The sequence below is a fragment of the Narcine bancroftii genome, chromosome 2 (genome assembly GCF_036971445.1).
Source record: "Narcine bancroftii isolate sNarBan1 chromosome 2, sNarBan1.hap1, whole genome shotgun sequence".
Lineage (NCBI taxonomy): Eukaryota > Metazoa > Chordata > Chondrichthyes > Torpediniformes > Narcinidae > Narcine > Narcine bancroftii.
Genome location: NC_091470.1, coordinates 102,073,504 through 102,091,760, shown reverse-complemented (window position 1 = coordinate 102,091,760; position 18,257 = coordinate 102,073,504). Strand labels below are relative to the sequence as shown.

Sequence of the window (18,257 nt, the reverse complement as noted above, 5' to 3'; positions counted from 1 at the left end):
TTTGCTCACTTTGTCAAGGCGCGCAACTTACCCTACACAGTCGAGGAGATTCGCTCCATGACCCGAGCCTGTTTGGTGTGCGCTGAATGCAAGCCCCACTTCTTTCGTCCGGGGAACTCCCACGTTATCAAAGCCACCCGCCCCTTTGAGCATCTTAGCGTAGACTTTAAGGGGCCCCTACCGTCGACCAACCGTAATAACGACATCCTTACGGCCATCGACAAGTACTCCCGCTTCCCGTTCTCTGTGCCCTGCCCAGACACCACTGCCACCTCAGTGATACAGGCCCTTCATAGTATCTTTGCCATTTTCGGGTACCCCAATTCCATCCACAGTGATAGGGGGTCCTCATTCATTAGCACAGAGCTGCAACAGTACCTTCTGGAGTGTGGTATCGCTTCAAGCAGGACCACCAGCTATAACCCACGCGGTAACGGCCAGGTCGAGAGGGAGAATGCCACCATCTGGAGAGCGGTTACACTGGCTCTCCGGTCTAAAGGTCTCCCCACCTCTCACTGGCAGGAGGTTCTCACTAGTGCCTTACACTCCATCCGCTCCCTCCTATGTACTGCAACAAATGCCACCCCCCACGAAAGGATGTTCCTTTTCCCGAGGAAATCCGAATCAGGAACCACTGTACCAGCATGGCTCACCGTCCCTGGCCACGTCCTTTTGCGACGCCACGTCCGGCACTCAAAGAATGACCCCTTGGTCGACTGAGTGACTCTACTCCACGCGAACTCGCATTACGCCTACGTTGAGTTCCCAGACGGGCGGGAGGACACTGTTTCGGTGCGGGACCTAGCTCAGGACACAGTAGGCCCAACAACCCCCCCAACTCAACCTTCCCCAACTCTTTATTCCCCAGGCCCCGTGCCGGAACAGAATGACCAACTGCACCCCAATGACCTGGGCCACCCTGCTGACAACACAGCTGGGGAATTAAGCGAAGGAGCGGTCGCACCCGATGAGCCCGCTGGCGACACCATTGCAGCGACCCCAATCCCGACAGTCATGCCGGATGGTCAGACCCCCAGACCGCTACAGTCCTTAACCTACCCCTTCCTTCCCTTCTAACTCTTCAGACCTTCCACCCCAGGGTCAGTTCTCCAAGAAGGGGTGAATGTGATAGTACAGACCTATCACCAATGTATATAATTGCAGTATCTAGAGTATGTAATGACTGTGCTTACAGCGATTGGCTGAGAGCTTAGCGACACCTATTGTCTGGGCCTTAAAGGGTTGTGTCCCTAGCCAGGTCGGATCATTCTGGACTGGTCGGCCACCTGTGAAGAGCTCCTGTCTTTTGCTAATAAAAGCCTTGGTTTGGATCAACAAGTCTTTGGTTCTTTCGACGATCTCTACAATAACACAGTGAAAGATTTCACCAGGGCATTGCGACCACAGAAAAGGAGTATCAGGGCAACTGGAATCCATCAATGCTGGTTGACTATTGTTGGACACTGACACGAGAGGCATCAGATGCCGAGTACAAACGAAAATCAGCGGCAAAACATTTTTAGGTCAATGTGTCAGCATCATGATGTAATTAAACAGGCTAAATTCAAAAGTAGTTTATTTAATGTCTCTCCAACTTCCTACGTGATGCAGCAAATCTGAAATTATCTTTGTGTTCAGCTTGAAGGTCCCATTTGTTTTTCCAGGGGAAAAAAAGTCCTGTGTTAACAAATGCTCCAATAGCACAAAAGGACTTTTTACATTATTGTTAGTCATGGCCTTTTTTCCCCCCCTCAGATTACTGTGAATATATATTTTTTTTGTCTATTCATTGTCCTTCTAAATTTAGTTGTTATTTTACAATTGCGGTATGTTTATTTTCTTATAGGAAGCCAGAGATGCTCTGTCGTCAGTAAGGGATTACTTAAGGTGGTATGTGAGTGGGAACATGGCCTAGAACATGGGAAGCTGAGGGATGGGGTGTCTTTTAGAGGTTTATAAAATTATTCAGGGCATTGATAAGGTAAATCGTCACAGTCGGGTTCATGGTCACTGCTAGAATGGGCAGCAGACCATGCGGCATCAGAGTTTACAGTGGCATTGGGGGAGGTGGTGGGATCCATGGACTCTGAAGGGATTCGCTTTTCAAGTCATCTGATTGCACAAGCACAACCCAATGAAACCGCCTCGGTGCAAAACATGTGCAGCCACACAACCAGACATAACATACTTTTGGACCAACAATGCATACGCAGGACAAGTATTCATATATATAAATAAATATTGCTTTGTAAATATGAGCATCTCAGAGGGTTAGTGTAAGCAGTTTCTTTGGTCGTTCAGCATTCTCATTGCCCATGGGAAGAAGCTGTACCTCAGCCTGGTGGCACTGGGTTTGATGCACTGGTGCCTCTTTCCTAATTGGAGTAGCTGAAAGATGCTGTGTGTGAGGTGGAAGGGATCCTCAATGATTTTGTACGCCCTCTTCAGATAATGATCCTGGTAGATCATGTCAATTTGTTTTGGGGGGGGAGGGAGGAGGGAAGGTAAACCCCAGTGATCCTCTCTGCTTCTCTTCTGGACCTGCGATCCACTTCTCTGCAACAACTGCACTGCATGGTGATGAAGCGGTACACTCCTGCAGAAAGTTGACCTGATGGTGACCGGTAGCCTTGCCCACTTCAGACTTCTCAGGAAGTGCCGTCGCTGTTGTGTCTTCCTGACAAGTGAAAAGCTGTTGTGTGTCCACGATAGGTCACTAGTTAAAGTGGACTCCCAAGGAACTTGGTGACTCCAAGGAACTTTTGGTTCTTTCTCCCTTCTTGGCGAGAGCAGTGACTTCTCTTTGTGAACCTTTATGGGCAACAAAAGGATAAAGATTTTTCTATATTTTGGGTTCATGATCTTAAATCAGCATCTCGCATCAAATGGAATATATAAATCCATACAGTTAGGCAACTCCTGTTTCAACTTGCAAAATATGTTACTTTACAGCTTGCTGAAACCACTCCCGAAATGCTCACAAATCACAAAGAAATTTCAACAAGTCTGACAGCACGTGACAACAAATTATTTATCTTAATCAGACAGGTGTGTAGAATAAGATGCAAAAGAATAACAGGGAGATCAATATCACCCAAGGCTGTGACAGATTACCATCACAACTTAAGTCTGGGGACCAAGCACCTACATCGAATCTGTGCACTGTATGTTTATTAGTGAAGTCTCCATGCTCCTCTCTCACCCTGTGTTCTCGAGTGAGCAGCACTGTGAAAACCCTCATGTTGTGTAGCGTGATCAATGGCCACTCGCAGACCCGAAGTAAGGGCCAAAGGCTTTATTGATCTAAAGATCCAAGCCTGCCTCAGAATGCTGCTGGCTCGTCCAAGGGCAGGTGTGAGGGAGGAGACGAGGGCTCTCGGCCTTTATTGGAGGTCTGAGGGGAGGGGCTCACCAGGCGGGCCAGCTTGCCCAGCTCAGTGGGGGATGTGTCCACAATACCACATTCCACTACACGACAGACCAGATCTTAACAATATCGTTCACAATGAACATGTGAATAGACTTTTCTCATTCAAAGCTTAAAATTCCTTTGTTGACCTCTACATAAATATACAAAATGTGTTTACTTTTGTTTGCTTATAAAGGTACAAAAAAAGGTGAGGAAATCAGGAGAATGCGACCGGTCCTCATTGAGGAGTCAGCAGTGGAGGAGGTCAATTCCTGGGTGTCAACATCTCTAAGGATCAGACCTCAGGGTCGGTGCCTAACCTGGGGAAATGATGGTGACCATTTACCTTATCATATGATTTTATAAATCGCGGCAGGATTTCCAGCATCTGTGCATTGTTTCTGATTTTCACTTCTTCAGTGTTACTTGAATTTGGGTTCACTTCCATCATTTCTCAGTGAGAATTTTAATTCAACCAGGAACCACTGGAGTTTGAATTCAGGTCACATTCAACTTTCTTGTAAGGGCTGTTTGCCTCAGGGTGTAAAGTGGCAAAAATCCAACTCCTGTCGGTCTGTGTGAAAGAGAAAGTTTGCTTCAAGTATCCATCATTTATGTCATTAACACAGCTGTAAGATTAATTAAGCTAAGAAATATTGCATTTAGTTTCGGAGCAATCTCAATAAAAATACATTTAAAATAAGTCGCTTCCAGATACCGAAGAAACTGAAGTCAGTTGTGTAAACTTGCTTTTTAACGATTCTGAAATTCAGCCAAGGGTGTCGCATTCACCTAACAAAAGACAGATGGATGGGAAGGGCCATCTGCAACTCTTAGACAGTGCATGTTTTAAGAGACACTGGGGAATTTCTGCAGGAAGTTTTCCAAAACAATACAATTATCACTGTTGTTATATTAATATGAATAATCATGAAAAGGTAAAGTGAGTTTCGTCCTTGTATGCCAGAGGTGCTCTGTGATTAGTAAGGGATTACTTACAGTGGTACGTGAGTGGAAAGAAAAGATTTGAAAAACCACTGTTTTAATTGTACCTCGTTGACTCGTTATGTGCATGGTTTCAGAACTCTGAGGGAAATAGGCCAATTTTTCTCAAGTAAAATATTTCAGTAACAATTGGGTCTAGAGCAGTGGTTCTCAACCTTCCCTTCCCACTCACATACTGCAGTGAACTGAGATTCACTGGAAATGGGCTGTGTAGATGGCTGGCTCCTCCCCCAGGCTCCGCCCCCATCTACCCACCAGGTTTCCTGTCTAAACCTTGATCCCTACTGAAGACTACTGTGAGACCCTACACTTTGTTATAAGCTAATAAAAGTGTGTGTTCTCCCTCCAGCTGTGAGAGCTTTTATTTGTGCTACACGTACCACCTTAAGTAATCCCAAGCCACTGGACATATGTTTGGATGTGTTAGGACGTGCCCCTTGTTGACAGTGCCTGAGGCTCATCCCACTGACCCCTGAATAAAGGTGACTGTACCACAGCTCCAAGTTCACTGGCGTGGGTGCACCTCCATTTGCTGTGAATAAAAGCCTATCAGTATCTCTCCAACTTCTAGTCTTTGAAGTTATTGATGGTGCATCACACAGAGCCCCAATGGCATAGGGATTACTTAAGGTTGCTTGTGAATGGAAAGAGAAAGGTTGAAAACCACTTGTCTAGAAGCCCTGTTGCACATAATTGTCTGGTTGGGCACACCTATTGGCCGATGGCTCCTGCGGTCCTCCCCATGGCCCCCTCCTCTGTGCGGGACAGTTGAACAGTATGGATGTGTCGTTGTTCTTCAGTGAATAAAAGCCGATTGGTTTCTCTACAACAGTCTTTCGAGAAATTGATGGGGCATCAATTTTATTCATTTAAGGTTTTTTTTTAAACAATGGAGCAGATCCTGAAGCCAGAATAGCTGGAGATCCACCCTCAATCGCCTGAGGCATCCACCGACTTTGAGCTCTGGCTGCGCTATTTTGAGGCCTTCCTGCAGGCTTTCTCCACCATTGTGCGATCAGAAACCGATAAGCTACAAGCGCTTCAGTCCCGGGTCGGCACCCTAGTGTACTCCATGATCAGGGATGCTACATCGTACCAGGAAGCCATGGACATACTCAAAGGACAGTACCTGCGTAAGATCAATGTTGTCTAAGCCAGACACCTTCTAGTGCCCCGCAAACAACGACCCAGTGAGTCCAACACTGAATATCTTTGGGCCCTACGAGCACTCGGCAGGGCCTGTGAATGCAAGGCCGTGTTCACCGTGGAGTACACAGAGGGCCCGATCCGGCATGACTTCATCACAGAGATCAGGTCAAACTACATCTGACGGAGACTCTTGGAGCAAGGGGAGCTCAGTCTGCGGACTCCACTTGAACTGGAGGGGGACCAATGTGCTGGGAAGCAGATTTGCTAGAGCTGTGGGGGAAGGTTTAAATTAGTTTGGCAGGGGTGTGGGGAACAGAGTGTGAGAGTAGTGTCAAGGGAGCATGGCCACCTAGATAAGAATAAAAACGATAAAAAAGGTAGGATGGAGATTAGGGTAGAAGGTAGAAAAGAGAATGTATGTGAGGGTCATTCTCTGAAATGCATATATTTTAATGCAAGAAGCTTAGTGAACAAGGTAGATGAGCTTAGAGCATGGACAGATACTTGGGGTCACGATAGTGTGGCAATTAGTGAGACCTGGCTACAAGAGGGGCAGGACTGGCAACTTAACGTTCCAGGATACATTTGTTTTAGATGTGATAGATCAGGGGGTAAAAAAGGGGAAGGAGTCGCTCTGCTTGTTAAGGAGGACATTACTGCCGTGAGATGGCAAGATGGTCTGGAGGGATCGTCCAGTGAGGCTGTTTGGGTGGAATTGAGGGGTGAAGGAGACATGAGGGTGCTAATAGGGGTGTATTACAGACCACCAAATGGGTCAAGAAAACTAGAGGAACAAATGTGTAGAGAGATAACGTATATGTGTGAGAATCATAAGGTAGTGATCATGGGAGATTTTAACTTCCCTCACATTGATTGGGATACCCATACAGTTAGAGGGCTGGATGGGCTAGAGTTCGTTAAATGTGTTCAAGATTGTTTTCTGAATCAATTAGTAGAAGAACCGACTCGGGGCAGTGTAATACTGGATCTCCTGTTAGGGAACGAGCTAAGTCAGGTATCAGACATTAATGTTGGAGATCCAATTGGGTCTAGTGATCATAGTTCTGTTAGTTTTAAGGTAGTTTTAGGGAAGAGCAAGGAGGGGCCTAAAGTTGAGGTTCTGGATTGGAGAAGAGCAAATTTCGAATGAATAAGAAGGGATTTGTGGAGTATTGAGTGGGACAGGATATTTTCAGGTGAGGGTGTAAATGAAAAATGGAGGATATTCAAAAAAGAAATTTTGAGGGTACAGAGTAGTTATGTCCCAGGGAGGATCAAAGGAAAGGCTGGAAGTCAATAGGGAGGCTTGGTTTTCGAGGAATATTGGAAATTTGGTTAGGAGAAAAAGGGAGGTGTACAAGAGGTATAAAGAACAGGGAGCTGACAATTTGAAGGAGGACTACAAGGAGTGTAGAAGGAATCTTAAGAAAGAAATTAGAAAGGCCAAAAAAAGTCACAAAGAGGCTTTGGTAGACAGAGTAAAAATAAATCCAAAGTGTTTCTATAAGTACATTAAAAGTAAAAGATTAGTGAGGGATAAAATTGGACCCCTTGTAGATAGTGAGGGTAGGCTGAATGAGAAGTCAGAGGAAATGGGGGAAATTTTGAATGATTTCTTTGCCTCGGTATTCACTAGGGAAAAAAATATTGAACCAGTTGAAGTAAAGAAAAATAGTGGGGAGGTAATGAAGCATATAAGGATAACCGAGGAGGTAGTGATGGCTGTGTTGAAAAAGATAAAGGTGGATAAATCTCCGGGACCAGACAAAATATTCCCAAGGACACTCAGGGAGGCTTGTGGAGAGATAGTGGGGCAATTAACAGAGATATTTATGATGTCACTGGGCACGGGGGTAGTGCCAAAGGATTGGAGGGTGGCGCATGTGGTTCCGCTGTTTAAGAAAGGGTCTAAATGTAAACCTGGGAATTACAGGCCCGTGAGTCTGGCAAGTTGATGGAAAGTGTTCTGAGGGATGGTATTTACAAATATTTGGAGGTACAGGGATTGCTAGGGAGTAATCAGCATGGTTTTGTCAGGGGTAGATCATGCTTGACAAACCTGATTGAGTTTTTCGAGGGGGTTACAAAAAAGGTTGATGAAGGGAAAGCTGTGGATGTTGTCTATTTAGACTTTAGTAAAGCTTTTGACAAAGTTCCCCACAGGAGGTTAGGAAAAAAGGTGGAGGCATTAGGTATAAATGAGGAGATAGTGAAATGGATTCAGCAATGGTTGGATGGGAGGTGTCAGAGAGTAGTGGTAGAAAATTGTTTGTCCATTTGGAGGCCGGTGACTAGTGGAATTCCTCAGGGATCGGTCCTGGGTCCACTATTGTTTGTTATATATATTAACGATCTGGAAGTAGGGGTGGAGAATTGGATAAGCAAGTTTGCGGATGATACAAAGATTGGTGGTGTTGTGGACAGTGAGGAAGATTTCTGTAGATTAAAAGGTGATTTAGGAAGGCTGGAGGTGTGGGCTGAGAAATGGCTGATGGAATTGAATACAGATAAGTGTGAGGTGTTACATTTTGGAAAGGCAAATCTAAATAGGTCATATGCATTAAATGGTAGGCTATTGAGATGTGCAGAGCAACAAAGGGATTTAGGAGTTGTGGTAAATAGTACCCTCAAGGCTGATACTCAGGTAGATGGTGTGGTGAAGAAGGCATTTGGAATGTTGGCCTTCATAAATCGGAGTATTGAATTCAAGAGTAGGGAGGTTATGATGAAATTGTACAAGGCATTGGTGAGGCCAAATTTGGAGTACTGTGTACAGTTTTGGTCACCAAATTATAGGAAAGATATAAACAAAATAGAGAGAGTGCAGAGAAGGTTCACGAGAATGTTGACAGGATTTCAAGGTTTGAGTTACACGGAAAGGTTGTGCAGACTGGGGCTTTTTTCTCTGGAGCGTAGAAGATTGAGAGGGGACTTGATAGAGGTGTTTAAGATTTTAAAAGGGACAGACAGAGTAAACGTGGATAGGCTTTTTCAATTAAGAGTGGTGGAGATTCAAACTAGAGGGCATGGTTTAAGATCGAAGGGGGAAAATTATAAGGGGAACATGAGGGGAAATTTCTTTACGCAAAGGGTGGTAGGGATGTGGAATGAGCTTCCGACAGACGTGGTCGAGGCGGGATCATTGGTTACATTTAAGGAAAGACTGGATAGTTACATGGATAGGAGAGGACTGGAGGGGTATGAACCGGGTGCTGGTCAGTGGGACTAGGAGGGTGGGGATTTGTTACGGCATGGACTAGTAGGGCCGAACTGGCCTGTTCTGAGCTGTAAGTGGTTATATGGTTATATGGAGCTGGCAGCGATGCTGGACGTGGCTCTCCAGAACATGGAGGCCTACTCAACTGAGAATGCGGCTGCCCCGTGGTTACCCAGGTGCTGCCATCTTGGAATGTGCCACCACCCTTTTGCTCCTCTAACAACTCAGCAGCAGTGCTCCACAACCACCTCCCGTCACTTTTGTCTGGGTCATCTGGTGACCCGACCACAGCTGCGGTGCTATGGGAGCATTCTGCGGCTTGGGCAAGCATCAGAGGGAATGCTGCCCAGTGAAGGATTCAACTTGCTCCAGCTGTGGGAAGAAGGGCCACTACGCTAAGGTGCGTAAGTCAGAACCTCTTCCTATCAGCTCCGTGTGCGGATTGTGGGGCTGCCGTCCTGGACACCGTCATCATCAGGGGCCAGCAGTGCCACATGCAATCCGTGGGGGCCACCATCTTGGTTGCCATCCTCGGGATCCAATAGCGCCGCATCCGGGCCATGGAGGCCACTATCTTGGGTGTCATCCTCGAGACCCAGCAGCACCACGTGTGGGCCCTGGGGGCCACCATCTTGGACTCCACCGTCTTCCACAACAACGATGTGCAGCAACCCAACACTGACCTCCATCACACTCGACCAGGACAGCCCACATCAACTTGCCAGGTCAATGATGGATATTCAGGTAAATGGCCACATGTCGAGTTGCTTATTCAATAGTAGGAAAACGGACAGCTTCACACACCTGGACACAGTGCGGCGCCTTTCCCTTACAGTATTGCTGGTGAACCAAAAGGTCTCCTTGGCATCCAAGTCACACACAAAGGACACCCAGGGCTTCTGCGAATTGACTCTAATGGTGAATATAAAGACTTTAGACTGATAGTAATGTCACAGCTCTGCGCTGCTGCGCTATTGGGACTGGAATTTCAATGTCACCTTAAAAGCGTGATGATGGAATTCGATGGGCCCCATCCACCCCTCAATGTGTATAACTGGCAGTTTTCGAACTGACCACTGTGCATCACTCGCCCTCTACAACCCCCCCCCCCCATTGTACATGGCCAACAACTCACGACCTGCAAGCTCTTCACCCTTAAAATCACCCCCCCTCCCCTATTATTCACCAACCTTACTCTCGACTTTAAAAGTAGACAGTACTGTGCCAGGGACAGGCCAGAGGTACAGTGCTTACTCAAGGAGGAGATTATTAAAGCTTGGGCTTTGTACTATCAGGCAGTGGTAGTACAGAATGGGGAAAAGAACAGGATGGTCATTGACTGTTCCTGATCCTCCTGAAGTCCACAATCATCTCCTTTGCCTATTCAAATACATCCTCCATCAGGGACACATTAAACCTCCATGTAGTCCAAAACTCTGAATACCACCATACTTCGTGCACCTCCCTTGATCTGCAGAGCTAATGAATCACAATGTGAAGCCGGTAAAAGAAAGTGGAAAATGACAGGAACTTGAAAGAGCCACCACAGCCAGGCTCAATATCGAGGCACCTACCCCTGTAACTGCAGGAGGTGCTCCACTTGCTCCTGCACCTCCTCCCTCAGCTCCATTCATGGCCCCAAACAGTCCTATCAAGAGAAGCAACCCTTCACTTGTGTATCCATGGGAGACAGCTACTGCATCCGGTGCTCTCATTGTGGCCTTCTCTATATCGGAGAGACTGGACATAGACTGGGAGGTCGCTTCACTGAGCACCTTTGCTCTGTCCGCATCAGTGACAGAGATATCCCAGAAGACAACCATTTCAATTCTGCATCCCACCTCCCATGCTGACGTGTCTGTCCATGGCCTTGTGCACAGCCAAGCAAGGCTATAGTGCGTCGAATGACTCAAAGACTTGTTGACTCAAACCCAGGCTTTTATTAACAAAAGACATCAAGGTCGACCAGTTCAGACTGACCTGGGTTTGGTTAGGAGCAGCCTTTTATGACCTGCCAATAGGCGTGGTTACGCCTCTCAGCCAATCACAACTACTATATGCAAAATATACACATTGATGATAGTATCCTGTACTATCACAACTTGGAAGGATTGTCCCCTGCTGACATGTCTGTCATGAGTTCTCCAGTATTTCTGTGTTTTTACTAAAATCACAGGGACTGAAGACTTTCCTGTTTCACTCCTGCTTTATATATCAATAAGGCCAGTAATAGTAAATGAGAGTGAACAAGTGAATAAGGCAATGGCTGTTCACCTTGTAAACCAAGCACTCTTTTGAGTTTCGCGTTGCCGTACGTCCTGCCGCCCGCGTCTCGCCGTAGGAGTCCCCCGAATGCCGTTGCGGGGCGAGACTCCGTGGAGACGCGGCCGGTGCCCGCTCTGCATCCTGGGTTATGCAGTTTTACGCCTCATCCGGACCCCTTGAAGACGCGGGCGGAAAGACTACAATTCCCGGTGGTCGCGGGCGCACGCGCGTTCGAGCGGCAGCTGTTAAATAGCGGCTGAGATTGGAGCGGGAGAGTAAGCGCAGGTAAGGGGAAAAGGTTGATTTAAAAAAAAATTAAATTAACGCTTAAAAAAGATTAAGTACAGCGTTTAACATGTCAACCTCCGCAAGGTGCAGTGTATGGCTGGAAATCCATCACACATCTGGAAGTGCCAGGGTTGATCGGGTGTTGGGTTAAGGTTATTCAGTAAAAAAAAATGATACATCAGGTTATAATTGACCGTGGGGCCATTTGATGTTGAGTTGCTGCTTGTGCTCAGTCTCCCCGGGTTGTGCATTGCCATCTTCCCCCAACTCCATGTTGAATCTGGGTCAATGCGCAGTCCAGGAGCGCACCAATGCGCAGTCCAGGAGCGCACCAATGCGCAGTCCAGGAGCGCACCAATGCGCAGTCCAGGAGCGCACCAATGCGCAGTCCAGGAGCGCACCAATGCGCAGTCCAGGAGCGCACCAATGCGCAGTCCAGGAGCGCACCAATGCGCAGTCCAGGAGCGCACCAATGCGCAGTCCAGGAGCGCACCAATGCGCAGTCCAGGAGCGCACCAATGCGCAGTCCAGGAGCGCACCAATGCGCAGTCCAGGAGCGCACCAATGCGCAGTCCAGGAGCGCACCAATGCGCAGTCCAGGAGCGCACCAATGCGCAGTCCAGGAGCGCACCAATGCGCAGTCCAGGAGCGCACCAATGCGCAGTCCAGGAGCGCACCAATGCGCAGTCCAGGAGCGCACCAATGCGCAGTCCAGGAGCGCACCAATGCGCAGTCCAGGAGCGCACCAATGCGCAGTCCAGGAGCGCACCAATGCGCAGTCCAGGAGCGCACCAATGCGCAGTCCAGGAGCGCACCAATGCGCAGTCCAGGAGCGCACCAATGCGCAGTCCAGGAGCGCACCAATGCGCAGTCCAGGAGCGCACCAATGCGCAGTCCAGGAGCGCACCAATGCGCAGTCCAGGAGCGCACCAATGCGCAGTCCAGGAGCGCACCAATGCGCAGTCCAGGAGCGCACCAATGCGCAGTCCAGGAGCGCACCAATGCGCAGTCCAGGAGCGCACCAATGCGCAGTCCAGGAGCGCACCAATGCGCAGTCCAGGAGCGCACCAATGAGTCCTCCTCTCTTGTGAAATGTTTCCTCCATTGTATATAGTTATGATTGACTACTGTATATATGGAGCTGGCCCGCCCACTCATACACTATGACTCCTCCCCTCCGTGGTCCCTCAACCTCGTCTTGGTGGTGACTAGTACTGCACTGAAAGCCTCTAACCCCAAGGAGCAGGCAAGAGGGCTCAGAACTGGAGGGTGGATGTTCCTCAGGGGAGTCAAAGCTTTGCCAAGGGGGAAGGAGGCTCCTGCTGGTCTGGTTCCATTGGCAATGGGATGAACCAGATTAGAACCTGAGTGAAGTAGTATTACTTTGCCTTTTTTTTGGGGCAGATCAAGTGAATTGAGCTGTCTTTGCAGATGTCAGCTGGGGATAATGGTGGAGCTAGGTCTCCGTCCATTAGTATGTTAATGAGTCAGAATTTATTGTCATGAGCATGTCATGAAATTTGTTGCTACAGTGCAAATGTTTCTATGAACCTCATTTCAAAGTAAATGAAAGAGTGCAAAGGGAAAAAAAAGACGCAAGTGAGGCAGTGTCTGTGGTTCATTGATCATTCAAGAATCTGACGGCGGAGGGGGAAGAAGCTGTCCTTGTGCTGCTGAGTAGAATGAAGAGGGCATGGCCAGGGTGGGGGGTGGGGGGATGGTGGGGGATTTGCTTGAGGATAGAAGCTTTGAGTATTTCCATTCTCTCTTCTCCCTTTAACAGTACTTGGGGGGAGGGAGTGGTGCTGGGGAAAGTACTTGACTTCTGTTGCATGCTGACGAATCATGCCATTTTCTTCGAATTGGCTTTTGCCCGACACATTTTTGATGTTGATATTAAATGCTGACCCTTTCTGAGAAAGCTATGCAGGAATTATGCAATGTTTGGTCCCAAGAACTGATTGATTTTTGGTTTGTAATTTGAGTTTGTGTCCACACTTGTCTTTGTTCTGTGGTACATTTGGTCCTTTAAGCTCTCTGGACACCAAGGAGGCCAAGAGAATGGATTGTGATGGTACTAACTGTAAACCTAATAGAAAATTGGCAACAAATATAATGCTAATTGGATGGCAGTGGCTTAATTGCAAAGACAACAGTGATTGTGAAGGAGCAATATTGACTATAAATGAAGAACATTGGAGTGGAGACCGCAGTAATGGCTCAGCACTGCAGATTAATGTAACCCTAAGGTGCCAAAGAAATATTTATGCAATTGCAAAAAGTGCAGAATCAAAATAATTTAATAGATTAGCAGGATACAAATACTGGAATTAAAAATAAGACTTCTGAAATTGACAAATTTAATATTAAGCAGATTGCTCATGCTTTGGAAAGATGAGAGAAAGGGGACACAAGAGATGACAGGTACTGGACTCTGGAACAAAGAATCAATATGCAGAAAGAACTCAGCAGGTCAGGCTGCATCTGTGGAGGTAAAAGGACACAGGGTCTCCACTTGAAATGTGGAATCCTTTTGCTTCCACAGATGTTGCATGACCCCTTCCAAGCATTTTGTAAAAATTTTGAACTCTGTTCTGATACTCAATTTAATTTCCAAATGTTTTCCAAATAAGATTTGGAAATATTTCTTCAACTTCTACGTACAACCATGGTTCCACAACTTTGAACCCCTCTTGCCACCTGATTGCTGGGGTCCGATCTCAAATTCTCCATTTTAAGTAATTCCAATCTACAATTCCAAGGATCACAATGTAGGGGTCAAAATTTCTTCTTGATCAGGAGTAGTTTGTTTTCGGGGGTGGGGGGAAAGATGCAGTTAATGTAGCAGTTTGCACAGCGCTAGTTTGAATCTGGCGCTGTCTGTCAGCATTTTGTATGTTCTCCCCGTGTCCTGCTTGGGTTTTCTCCTGGTCTTCAGTTTCCTCCTGCCCTTTAAAGCTTTCGGGGTTGGAGGCTTAATTGAGTGATACGGGTTTTGTGGGCCAGAAGAGTTTTCTACCATGCAGTATCATAAAAATTAAACAAATAACTCTTTGTATTTACTAATTGCTACATTTCGTGATCACTCATTAAGCTGATAATTTGAATTACTTTATATAAAAATAAAATACTTCAGATTTTGCATTTTATTCTAAGTGTCATTAATTTGTGATTATGGTTATTGGCTGGAAGGGAGGGACTATTATTCCTGCAATATCAATGCTGCCAGGTGTTGTTTCTGTATGCCAAGGGTGGTCAGCCATTGTGCTTCATATTCCAACCTGCAGCCTCTGTTTACTTATTGATGTAGAAGCAGGTCATTCGGCCCATGGAATATGTGCTGGCAACTGCATTCACTTCCTCCACTTATCACATTGAACCTTATTTATTTGCATTCACTCATTAATTCGCCTATCCACCATGAATTCTCATAACAACCACAAACTCCAGGAGTAATTTACAGTGGTCAATTAACAATTGCCTGAGAGATTTGTATGGAAATGAGAATACCCAGAGGAAACTCAAAGGAGAATGTGCAAACTCCACACAGCACCTGAGGTTATTATTAAACCTTTGAGTATTGAGGCAGTGACTCCTTCTGCTATGCCCTGTACAGTGTTCTCCACAATAGCCCTCCTGCTTCATCAAGTGTCAGGGGAGTTGAGAACTAAAGGGAAATACAAGAGATGCAGAAGTTAGACTATGGAACAAAAAACAAACAGCTGAAGGAACTCAGCAGAATAGGCAGCATCTGTAGAGGGAAAGAGTCAGTGTTTTTGATCAAGACCCTCCCCCTTTTGATGTCAGTTGCTATCTGAATGTTATTTGAGAAGTTCAACAAATCTGGGCATTTTTACATAGAAAACAGAATTATTCTGAAAATAAAATTAGCATACTTACCTCTGATGTGTGCTGATATGGTCGTTTACACAGGGGCACTTTTAGGGATGTTCCTGTGGTTCATTGTGTCTTGAGTGTGGAATAGCTGGAGGGCGCCACCAATTTGGTTAACATTTTAAAAAGATGGAATCCAATACTGGCGACATCCTGGATTCTGTAAATGAGTCAAATAGTGCGTGTGAAGAGTAGCTCTTGTTTTATTAATGAGAGCTTTGGTTCAGGGGAAAACAAAAGCTTTTATTTCCTTCCATACCAATTAGACATGTTAATGTGAAATTTTAATGAGTCCTTGTGTGTGGGCTATATCTGCATGTTTCTTGTAATGTAGGTGTGAATATGTGAAGTCTACTCTGACTGTGGACTTAGGTTCTTAATTATTTAAGAATAAACAGATTTTGAATTAATTAAACTATTTAATTAAAGGCTAGAAATGAGAATAGAATAGGGATCTGACAACCTATTGAAAGGATTTTTTTTTTTGCAACTATACAGTCTAATCATTTACTCTATGCATTCCATAGAACACTACAGATACCCCACCATTAGCCCTTCTAATCTGAACCGAACTATTATTCTGCTTTGTCCCACTGATCTGCACCTGGAACATGTCCCTCTGTACCCTTCCCATCCATGTACCTGTCCACATTTTTGTAAAAAGTGAAAATTGAGCCTGCATTCACCACTTCAGCTGGGAGCTTGTTACATGCTTTATCTCACCTGACCTCAGTGGAAAAAGCCTGCTTGGATATACTCGATCAATATCCATCAGAATTTTGTACATCTCTATCAAATCTCCCCTCATTCTTCTACACTCCAGGGAATAAAGTCCTGACCTGTTTATCCTTTCCTTATAACTCATTTCTACAAGTCCCAGCAATATCCTCGTAAATCTCTCTTTCCTGCAGTTAGGTGACCAAAACTGCACCCAGTAGTCCAAATTTGGCCTCACTATTGTTTTATACAACATCCCAATTCCTATACTCATTAATGAAGGCCAATGTGTCAAAAGCTCTCTTTTTGATCCAATCTACCTGTGATGCCACTTTTCAGGGAATTAGGTTTCTGTATTCCCAGATCGCCCTATTCTACCACACTCCTTGCGGCCCTACCATTTACCCTATATGCCCTACCTTGGTTTGTCCTTCCGAAGTGCAACACCTCCCATTTGTCTGCATGCAACTCTCCATCAGCCATTTGCAGCCCATTTTTCCAGCTGCAGTTTACATGTTATTACAAACATAAAGAAATTAACAAAGTCCAGATCCCTCTGCAAGCTTTGAAAGCCTTCCTCACTGTCTCCCACCCCTCCAATCTTTGTGTCATCCACAAACTTGTTGATCTAATTTACCACATTATCTTCCAGATCATTGATGTAGATGGCAAACAACAATGGACCCAGCACCGGTCACCACTAGTCACAGGCCTCCAGTTTGAGGGGAAATTATCCACTACCACTCTCTGGCTTCTCCTGCAAAGCCAATGTCTAATCCAGTTTACTACCTCGTCATGAACGTCGAATGATTGAACATTCCTGACTTCCCTTGTCAAAGTCCTTACTAAAGACAACATCCATGGCATTTCCTTCATCACCTTTCCTGGTAACCTCCTCGAAAAGCTCGACAAGATTAGTTACTATGCCCAAAGCCATGTTGACTATTCCTAATCAATCTCCGTCTGTCCAAATACTTGTATATCCGATCTTTTTAAACATCTTCTCATAACTTGCCTACTGCTGGTGTCAGTCTTACCAGCATATAATTTCCCAAATTATTTTTAAACCTTTTTTTAAAAAAATGAAACATCATTGGCTACCCACTAATCCTTTGGCTTTTCACCTATTTCTACCAGGATCCCTGCAATTTCTGTACTTGCCTCCCTCAAGGCCTGAGGGAATATCTTGTCAGGCCCTGGGGATTTATCCACCTTTATTTGCCTTGACACCAAACACCTCATCCTCTTCAATCTGTATAGGTTGCATGACATCACTGTTTGTTAGCCTCATGGCCATATACTCTGTGCCCATTTCCTGATTAAATACACATTCAAGTAACCCATCGATGATCTCTTTTGGCTCCATACATAGCCAACCACCCTGCTCTTCAAGAGGACCAAATTTCTCCCTTACCATCCTTTTGCTCTTAATATTCCTGTGGAAGCCCTTAGGATTTTCATCACTTTGCCTGCCAAAGCAATCTTATGTCTTCTTTTAGTCTTCCTGATTTCATTTTTTTTTCTTGCCTTTTTTATACTCCTCAAGTACCTTGTTGCTTAGATCTGCTATTAACCTCTCTCTTGTTCTTAACTAGATCCCCAATATCTCTTGAAAACCAAGGTTCTTATGCCTGGTAACTTTGCCATTAATCCTGATGGAAATGTACAACCTCTGCTCTTAAAATTTCATCTTTTGAAGGTCTCCCACTTACAAGCATATCCTTGCTAGAAAACATCCCCAATCTATGCTCTCTAGATCCTTTCTTAATTCCTTAAAATTGACCTTTCTCCAATTTGGAGCATCAACCCGGGGTCCTTCTCCTTATTGCCTGTTTTTTTTTCTCTTTCAGGTAGTAACTGACATTTTCTGTTTTGAATGTTTAAATGTTGACATGCAGCACGGTAACAGGCCATTTTGGCCCACATGCCTGTGGTGCCCAATTACACCCAGTTGACCTAAAACTTCCAGTACTTTTTAAAGGGTGGGAGGAAACTCACACAGACATGGGGGAGAACGTACAAACTTTTTACAGACAGCGTGGGATTCAAACCCTGGTCACTGGTGCGGTAACAGTGTGGCGCTAACCGTGCCGCCTCACAAACATGTATTTAGCAATAAATAGAGAATGAAATTTCAGCTAATACAAATAAAGATTCCTCTGCATCTCTCCCTCTTCCCTCAGTTATCACCTCTCTCTACCTCATCCCCAAAAATGAAAAATATTTAAAAAATCTCATTCATTTTGGTGAAATTTCACTTGGCACACTGACATATCATTGAGAGCCACTCTAAAGTAATAAAATAACTATTTC

At 45.5% G+C, this 18,257-nt stretch overlaps 2 protein-coding genes across 5 annotated transcripts in view; one reads left to right on the top strand and one right to left on the bottom strand.

Moving 5' to 3' along the window:
* Nucleotides 1-1,599: 1,599 nt before the first annotated feature.
* LOC138752425 (uncharacterized) lies at nt 1,600-10,670 on the bottom strand. Its single transcript, XM_069915280.1, has 3 exons — nt 10,355-10,670; nt 3,756-3,983; nt 1,600-2,811 (listed from the first exon to the last, which is right to left on the bottom strand). Exons 2-3 carry the CDS (start codon nt 3,858-3,860, stop codon nt 2,272-2,274), a joined length of 645 nt encoding a protein of 214 aa, XP_069771381.1. The 5' UTR covers nt 3,861-3,983; nt 10,355-10,670; the 3' UTR covers nt 1,600-2,271.
* A 193-nt stretch (nt 10,671-10,863) lies between these two features.
* Nucleotides 10,864-18,257, top strand: part of elmod3 (ELMO/CED-12 domain containing 3) — a 33,580-nt gene continuing 26,186 nt past the window's right edge. For all 4 annotated transcript variants that reach the window (XM_069917735.1, XM_069917737.1, XM_069917736.1 and 1 more), the window contains exon 1: nt 10,864-11,330. The gene's annotated coding sequence lies outside the window, so the exon portion shown is untranslated. The remainder of the gene's footprint in view (nt 11,331-18,257) is intronic.